The sequence below is a fragment of the Phoenix dactylifera genome, chromosome 18, assembly GCF_051530095.1.
Source record: "Phoenix dactylifera cultivar Ajwa chromosome 18, Ajwa_hap1_PhDact_Kaust_v1.1, whole genome shotgun sequence".
In the NCBI taxonomy this organism is placed as follows: Eukaryota; Viridiplantae; Streptophyta; class Magnoliopsida; order Arecales; family Arecaceae; genus Phoenix; species Phoenix dactylifera.
Window position 1 is genome coordinate 19,635,001 of NC_143207.1, and position 9,125 is coordinate 19,644,125.

At 34.4% G+C, this 9,125-nt stretch overlaps 1 protein-coding gene across 4 annotated transcripts in view; it reads left to right on the forward strand.

Moving 5' to 3' along the window:
• The window catches only part of LOC103705178 (Phosphoribosyltransferase family protein), an 8,468-nt gene extending 412 nt beyond the window's left edge, over positions 1-8,056 (forward strand). Inside the window, exons 2-8 of one of the 4 annotated variants that reach the window (XR_003385299.4) lie at positions 3,306-3,621; positions 4,871-4,966; positions 5,145-5,213; positions 5,300-5,428; positions 7,440-7,594; positions 7,672-7,760; positions 7,933-8,056. Coding sequence is in view for 3 of the 4 variants with exons in the window: in XM_088714078.1 (XP_088570204.1) it covers positions 3,306-3,621; positions 4,871-4,966; positions 5,145-5,213; positions 5,300-5,428; positions 7,495-7,594; positions 7,672-7,805 (844 nt within the window). In the remaining variant the exon portion in view is untranslated. Of the gene's footprint in view, positions 1-3,305; positions 3,622-4,870; positions 4,967-5,144; positions 5,214-5,299; positions 5,429-7,439; positions 7,595-7,671 lie in introns of all 4 variants that reach the window. The other 3 variants (XM_008788803.5, XM_088714078.1, XM_039117657.3) reach the window with 3 other exon arrangements.
• The last annotated feature ends 1,069 nt before the right edge of the window (positions 8,057-9,125 follow it).

Below are 9,125 nucleotides of genomic sequence, written 5' to 3' on the forward strand. Positions count from 1 at the left end.
TGAATAGGTAGATCGGCATGTGAATTAGTTTGCGTGTTGTTGGTCTCGTGATTTTTCCCCTAAAGATCAGATATTTTTGGTATTTTCCTGGGCAGCCCATGATTGGAGATGCTTGTAGTACATATAAAATGATTAAATTGTTGCCTAGAATCTCCGCTTTTTGTGTGGAAGAAGTGCTGAGCCAATGAAATTCTGAACACCGAGGTGTTTATTTGGAAAATTTTTTGCAAACATAGTTAGATAGTTTATTTTATTAGCTGGATTTGTCAAATTTCCCCAAAAGATTAGATTTTTATTCTTTCTTGCACCGCCAGTGATGTATTCATAGCTTTTTATTTCTTTTTCTTTCTAGAAGAAGTGCTGAATTCATAAATCTCTGGATTGTGAGGCTTTTGTTGGGAAAAAATTTCAGCGAAGATGATAGATAATATAATTTTATTAAGTAGATTTGCGATTTTTTGCCTAAAGATCAGATTTTTATGCTTTTAGGTGCTGCTTGCTTCTTAAAGTTGCTGCTCTTGTCTGTGAAATGGAAGGTCACTGAGTTGGTAAAGTGCTTTTCTTTTTTTCTGTTTTATTGTTCTTTTGTGTTGTGAAATAGAGGTGCTGAGTTCATGACGTATAAATCTGTTAAAGAAAAAAACAAGGTTCCTAGCATACAACTTGCAAAAACGTACATTTTGAATGGAAAAAGGCCATAGAAGGCACGCTAACCCAACCTTCTCTGATTGGCACAACAAATGGAGTTACCAAGAGATAATCAAGGAGGAAGAAGAAGCAAAAAAAAAAAAAAAAACTCAGAATGAACCATAATCATGAACCCATCAATAGGGGTGGCAATTGGGTCGGGTCGGATCATAAACGGGTCGGGTCACATGCAGGTCGGGTCAGAATATCATAAACTTGAACCCGACCTGTTTATTAAACAAGTCAGAAATTACAACCTGAACCTATCATGTTTAATAAATAGGTAATCCGACCCGATCCGTTTAACCTGTTTGATAAACAGGTAAACTGTTTGCCTAATCCAACCCGATCTATTTAACCTGTGCCCAACCCGACCCGTTTAACCTATTTAGATTTGTTTAACCTACCCAACCCAACCCGTTTAACCTGCCCAACCCGACCTGTTTAGACCCGTTTAACCTGTTTAGGCCTGTTTAACCTGTTTAGACCGGTTTAACTTGTCCGACAGTTAAACGGGTTAAACAGTTTAAACGGATCAGACATCTAAAACCTGTATCCGACTCAATTAATAAATAAGTTAAATGGGTCGACCTGTTTACGACCCGAACCTGTTTAGACCAAACCCAAATCTGTTTATGGCGGGTCGAATACGGGTCGGATTGGCGGGTCGGATCATATTTTGCCACCCCTACCCATCAAAGAAGTTTAGTAGAAGAATTCTGAAGTTTATGGATGTGATATGGAATGTAATAAGGGATGCCTTTTCAATGACTCAAATATCTTTCCATGGCTACTGTAGTAGTCTTCTTTACAAGTACTGTGAAATTTATTCTCTAATGATGCTTGATAAGTCAGTCAACATTGGAGTAGCATTGTGAATTGATTATGGTAAGCTAGGCCATTCTGTATTTGGCCTTTCATCTTCAAATGGTACATTCAAGCACTCATTCTTTATCAGCTTGCTGATAGATGATCATGGATGAACTTATATGTCTTAAGGAAATTAATGTGTTTGACAGTGCAATATTTTAAGATCTCCATTTGTGGAGTTGATAGAGGTGTATTTAGTTTCAGACATTTATATGATGATGATGCCCCTTCTGGCCAATTAATGTTGCCTATGTGTGCTTATGCAAAATGTTCCTTTGTGTGTGTTTAAAGGTATGAACATGTATTTCTGCTTATATGCATATTATGTAGGTATGTACATACATATATGTATGTGTGTACATATGTGTGTGTGTCTTCTAAAACATGACACCATTTTGGTTCTTCATATATTGTTTCATGATTTTTTTTCCAATTTATGAGGAAGAAGCTTGTAGAGTTATTTATTGCCATTATCTTGAAGATTCTTTTTATTTTTTTCTTTTTTAAAAAAATTCTTATTTAGTTTTTTTTTGGATAAGTTGGGAGGTTACTCTCTTTCTCTTTTTGGTGCTCCACCATCATTCTCAAGGTTTTTTCCTGTTTAGTATTACAGTGTTTGCTCACTTTTGGGTTCTTTTTTCCCTTGAAGTTGTACTTAACCTGCTTGGTGCACATTAATTTTGTGAATTCCACCATGCTTTTTTCATTTTTGTATTCAGATAAGGTACAATTATTGACATTGTGGCCTGTGTAGTCTGGATTGGAATGCACTCATTTCATTGAGCTTGTTGTAGAAACTAATTTTATTTAAACATTCTCATATATAATCGAAGATTTTTGTACTACTTTAAGTTGTCAATAGATGGAATGGTTTTCTTTGAGAAAATATTTTCTAGCTTCTGCTATTTTTCATATATGATGACAAATTTTCAGATCACTTGTGATATCTGCTTATAGAGTCACATTGTTACTTATTTTATTAAGGCAACTTTACGAAATATTCTTGCTTGGAAATTGCAGTAAGTTAAAAGTAAGTGGAGCATGTGCAATGCTGGTTTTATTGCCATTAACTGTCCTTTTTCTCATTAAGAGAAAGAATGATGACATATATTTATGTAGCAATTTCTTTTTCATTTTAATAAATTTTATTATGTAAGAGATTGAGTAAGAAGCATCTTCTTTCTCTGAAATTTTGTGACAGTGGGTGCAGTAAATTTCAAGGGAAAGAAATGGCACTTAAGTTACTAGAAGCCATAAATAAAACTATTGAACCAGTTGCCTCAATAAAATTTGCTGTAAGCTAATTCAACAGAATGAAGGCCCTGAGAAGCAGAATGCAGTGCCTAGGGAAGTAAAGTTAATGCAAATCTTGGTTATCTTATACTTTCTTGACCTTAGCTCATATGTCACTCAATATTTTTGCTCCTTTTTGGGAATGATATTTCTCCTTCCTTGCCCTTTAATCCTGCAAACCACAAACAATGCGTATACATGTATGAGTGCATCAGATATCCCTAATACTTGTTCTATATAACAGGCTAATAAAATTTCTTGCTTATATTAAACTTACTCGTTCATCTTGACTTGGTCTATCACTACTTGATAGAGTTTGTTTTTTTTCCAATTTCTCTAATACAAATTTCCAATAAGGATACAAAGTCAAGAAGCTTATGTTCCATACCATAAGTAATGCTTTCTGTGACATATGTTAATTTAGAAGAATTGATACATTCTTATGCTTATCTCAGAAGCTTTGATGATGGATTCCCGAATCTCTTCATCAACAATGCACATGATATTAGAGGGCAGCATGTTGCTTTTTTAGCTTCTTTCAGTTCTCCTGGAGTAATTTTTGAGCAGATATCTGCAATATTTGCGTTGCCAAAGCTCTTCATTGCCTCCTTTACATTGGTTTTACCATTCTTCCCAACTGGTTCTTTCGAACGTGTGGAAGAAGAAGGAGATGTGGCTACTGCATTTACAATGGCACGCATATTGTCAATGATCCCTAAATCTAGGGGCGGTCCAACCAGTGTGGTCATCTATGACATACATGCTCTGCAGGTTGCTTTTCTTTGTAAATAAATCTGGAATTTATATCCATGGATTTGTGATTTTCCAAGAACTTATATGCATCTTCATTTACTTATGTATGTTTTGATAGATTCTTCTTTATTGTTCTGTATAGAAAATATCTGCATCTAATCTCATAAGAAATTACTTAGGATGAAATGCTGTTACTGGCTGCCACAATATTTTGTTGTTGGCTAATTTCCATTTCTCTTAGGACTACATTTCCAGAGTTCCATTATCTACTGCCAGTTTTTCCTCCTCAACTGCCATCCTTCTATTTTTAGGCTATTGGAACTTCCTTCTAAATGTTATGCTGCTAAAAAATGCCCCTTCGTTTGAATATTTAAGCTTCAGATTCCTTATTTGGGAACATACACATGGACTCGTGAATATCTAAAAGCCAGCTTGATGTGTATTGCTAGAATGTCCTGCTATGGTATATATATATATATATATATATATATATATATATATATATATATATATATATATATATATATATATATATAGTATGCATGGGTTGTATCTCCAAATTTTGGTTTATTGATATGAAAAAGATATGTTTATGTTTTGTGCTTATGCTTTAACCCCTTGAAATGCCATCTTTTTTTCTTTTTGAACTTTTGTGGCATTAATCTGAAATTTACCTTGTAATAAAGTTGTGTTGATGAATATTTTCTAAATTGTGGGTTTTCATTTCATGTTTCAGATAACATATTGATATTATTTTTTTACATTCATATCCTTTTCTATGCATAAAATTTTCTTGTAATGTTACTTTGGTATATTTCTCACTCTTGAGATTTTAACTTTGTTCTTCAAATTTGAACTATCTGCAATATCTTTGTGGTTACAAATCCTGACTTAAGATCTGGGGATATGGCTTTGTTCTCGAGCTGTTACTTAATTTAATTGCCGATTTTATTTTTATATGCTTCTGGTTTTGTATTTGGCACATGTACTGTTCTTTCTCGTTGTTAAAGAATTTCATATAAAAAATTTGATAATCAAACAGTGAATTATTGCCTTTATTAAAATCTGCTATTTCTGCATGACTTGAGTCTCATTTTTTTATTCAAATTTTTGTCTGTTCTCTGTTTGTATTGCATATGTATGTACTGAGCCTTTACTCGTAAGAGTATCTGTCTCATGAAATTTTAGTAGCTCTGCATACAGGATTAATGCCATTACCAAGAATTAATCTTGCCATGTATTGATATTTTAATCATGATTTTCTCAGGAAAGATTCTACTTTGGGGATGATGTCTTGCCTTGCTTTGAAAGTGGGATACCTCTGTTGTTGCAACGTCTTCGCCAACTTCCTGATGCTGATAATGTGCGTATTGTTGTTATATTTGCACTATAAAGTATCATCACTTTTTGTTGTTTATGATTACATATACTAGGAAAAGCATTTACTTGCATTAGTTCCATCATGTCGTAGCTCTAAGTTGGAGTTTTGGAGGAAGCAGTTTATCTGCTAAGAATTCGATAAACTTTTATATTCTCTGCAGGTAACTATAGCATTCCCGGATGATGGTGCATGGAAGCGTTTTCACAAGCAACTGCAAAATTTTCCTATGGTTAGATTGTTGGTCTAGAGCATAGAATGTACTAATCATTATTCCCAGTCTTTGCCTGAAATTTCCTTGTAAGTTGTGAATGCCAGGTTGTTTGTGCAAAAGTTCGTGAAGGTGATAAGAGGATAGTTCGAATTAAGGAAGGGAACCCTGAGGGTCGGCATGTTGTAATTGTTGATGACTTGGTGCAGTCTGGAGGCACTCTTATTGAATGTCAGGTATCAATAAAATATCTTGGTTCTTTTTTTAAAAAAAGAGAAATGATTTGATCTATTTTTCCTCGTGTCGAAAAGGTACTCTTTTACAGATCAGATCTGTTTCTAAGAATTTGAAATTTGTATGTTCATCTATAATGATTTAACCGGCTGATTGGAAGTGTAGATCTTCTGATCCCAATTTTAGGGGATAATGAGTGAAAAGATGAAAATTATGACGAAGAGAGGGTTATGGGCTATGGTTGCATACTAGGAAGGTTTTAGGCACCTTGTTCATGCTTCCTGAAGATGGTGGACTCTAATGGGACGTAAATACAGAGAACAAAGAAAACTAAAAGAAAAAGTGTGATAAGGATGGGTCGTGGCTAAATGAGAGAAAAATGAATTCTGGCTAGATTATGGCTAATTAGTCCATTTATGTTGTGCTTATGAATTTGGCCAAACTAGCTATGGTTAATTAGGTTCTGGCTATGATTTTTGGACCTCTGGTTATTCAGCAACAGTTAAGGTTAATAAGACTTGACCTATACTAAGGTTTAGGTCAGTTGGTTTGGCTTGGAGAAGAATTAGGCATGTAGGTTGTGTCTATAGAAAAAGTACAAGATCACAAAAGATTTACTTGGTGCATTAAAGATTGTACACTCAAAAGGAGCATGATAAAGATCCCACTTCCACAGGGAACTTACATATGTTGATTCAGGAATGCCACCTGGGGAACAAGCCAAAGATCCCCTTTACAGGGAGAGGATATATTAGGAAGTTAATCTAGATGATCATGAAAGAATTAGTAACTTCTGAAGCTCGGTTGATTTACCAATCGAGGGAGCTCTTATTGAGGCAAATTTCAAGCCAAATATGAGCTTTTTCTATAAAAACACTGCTTGTTTAATAGCCTTAATTTCAGAGTCCACCTTTTTCCCTCACCTTTTCTTTGGGATAAATGAGCCATTAGCTTGGAAAAATAGGTTCTCTGTATGTAACAGATCTGACATATCCTACTTAGGACAATCTTTTTTTGAATGAGAGGGATGTGGGATAGCCACCCGGCTTTTATTGAATTTTTGAAAAATATTACAGGAGAGAGGAGGGAAGATGTAAAAAAGTTATATTACAGCTGTTATATGGAACAAGATGAAAAAAAAGAGAAGAAAGAACCAGACATCTTGTATGTTAGCCTTCATAAAGATCTCTAGGGATATTTCTAACCTTCGCCCAAACTCTCCTGAATTCTGACAGAAGATCTTGGTCACATAATGTAGGCCAGTCATTGAAAATGTGGAGTCTTTCTGAGGCTATGGTTGCAACAGATGAATGTTTGTTAAGAAAAATCCTGGAATTCCGTTCTTTCCAACACATCCATGCAATAACCGCGAGAGCATAAGAACAACAGGCTGAACCTTTTTTCTGAAACTTAGGACAATCTCTCGGAGTTTGCTGGGGAAAACTTGCATTCAGAAACCTGCTCCTTCAAGCATTCAAACAACCTTCGTAGGCCAAGCCTCCATAAAGTCCACCTTAGCCCATTAAATTCAGCCTCAAAATTATTATGCCGGCAGGCTATAATCTAATTTTTGCCGAGTTTGTTGAAAATTAATGTTGAGCTGTATAATTTACTGGAAACTTTAGAATGTGACAAAGAGACCCAAATCATGAGATTCTTGAAACACTTGATATCTTTAACAAAATTTGTTTCAGATTTTAACATTGGATTGCATTAGTTGTTCTTTTTTTCCCTGTTTTTGTATAACTTTGTGTCATGTTCATCGGTAAGTGAATATTGAGTTAACGTTCTTCCAGTCAGTACGGTTGATCTGTCCTTGTTTCATGTCAGTTGTAGTTGAAACAAATCTGAAGACAGTGCATTATATACCGTAGAGTGTATCTTCTCCTGTGGTAACATTGGCCATTGATTCTTTAACATGTTGTACACTGGAATTCACCATGGAATAAATTTAATCTCAACATGGTACGTGTCTGCAATGACCAAGAAAGAAACCAACTTTTTCTTGTTCAGAAATCCGATCTGGAATCACCAGTGAAGAAACTCACTGCCGGGATTTCCTTTGCAGAAAGTTTTGGCTGCTCATGGTGCTGCAAAAGTTAGTGCATATGTCACCCATGGTGTGTTTCCCAAGCAATCATGGGAGCGATTCCTGCAGAATAGTTCTGGTACATCCACACTTCCATTACAGTATCTGTTCTATTTTTCACTCCGGCAGGTTCTGATCATGCTGTCATTGTTGCAGAGGGGCTGGTGAACAGTTATGCTTACTTCTGGATAACAGATTCCTGCCCGCTTACTGTCAAGGCCATAGGCAATAGAGCTCCATTTGAGGTGCTCAGCCTTGCTGGATCCATTGCGGATGCTCTTCAAATCTAATACTGCAATAAAGACTTGTATTAGAATAGAGATGAACTTTGCAGATATTATCCTAATTTTTGTAAAAACTCAGAAAGACTCGTGTTAGGGATGGAGATAAGCTGATGAACTTGTATTCTTTTTGCAGGGAAAGGGTGAAGAATGCCACTGAAAATATTCTAATGTTTCTAAGCACCATGAACTTGTATTGGCTAGATGAGTAACTAAATTGTTCTCTAATGAAATAGTTGTGCCCGAATTGTTCAATCTCAGATTTCATGAATTATTGCTATTATTCTTTTTGAAAAAAGGAATTGTTGTTATTATTAAATTGTTTGGAAAGAGAGGAAGGTGCAACCGCCACCTGGACCTGGAACACTTCCTATTTCACCAATTATTAGTAAGTTATTTATGAGAGTCCTAAATTATCAATTGCAGTGATAACCAATATTATAGTCTCTTTGGTTGTATAAGGTGAGAATGCTAAACTGCATGGCTTTCATAATTATCCTCCTTTTCCATTAAAATAGATTGTTAGAATTAACAAAATAAATCACTATAGTCTTGGACACAAAATCCTTGGTATCCATTGGGCACTAAGTTCTACAATCTTTGTCAGAAGACTTAATCTAGATTTGTCATGTCACCAGTGCCACAAATTTTGATTCTGACTGACTCTGTTTTTAGTTTTTAGAATAATATTATCTAAAAAACTCATATTAACTGTGATGTTTAAGCATAAACCAAAGACAACATTTTTTATTTTTGTCCACTATTCAAAAATATCATCCTTTGGTTCTTGTGCATGCATGTGCAAGTATATATGCATGTAAACAATAATGTTGAAGTTCAGAAATATTCTATATGATTACCTCTATAATTGTTTCTTCTAAAAAAAAAACACCTGCATCTCTTACAATAGATAACTAATTGCTATTTAATTAAATTCAACTACCTTTTCAAAAGTAACCAACATCCCAGCTATAAAAAACCAATAAAATAATTGGTTTTCATTCCTTTTACAGGTGATATATAAGGGAACAAAATATAATATAAGATAGATCTCACCATTCTATTTGTAATTTATATATTATATAGTTATAAATTCTACATTAGTCAAATATGGATCACACACCTTTGGTTGCTAATTCTCTTTTAGTTTAGATTTTAAATGGCTTAGATGTATTTTCTCTTCAATCCACCACAAGTTTAAATTTAAATGAAATGGTTTAAGAGCTTTTTCCCCTATCTTCTAAATTTTAATCATATTTTTGTTTTGTTTGCTAATTATTAATCTCCTTAAAACTGCTATTTTATTTATTAATTATTAATTTTCGTAAA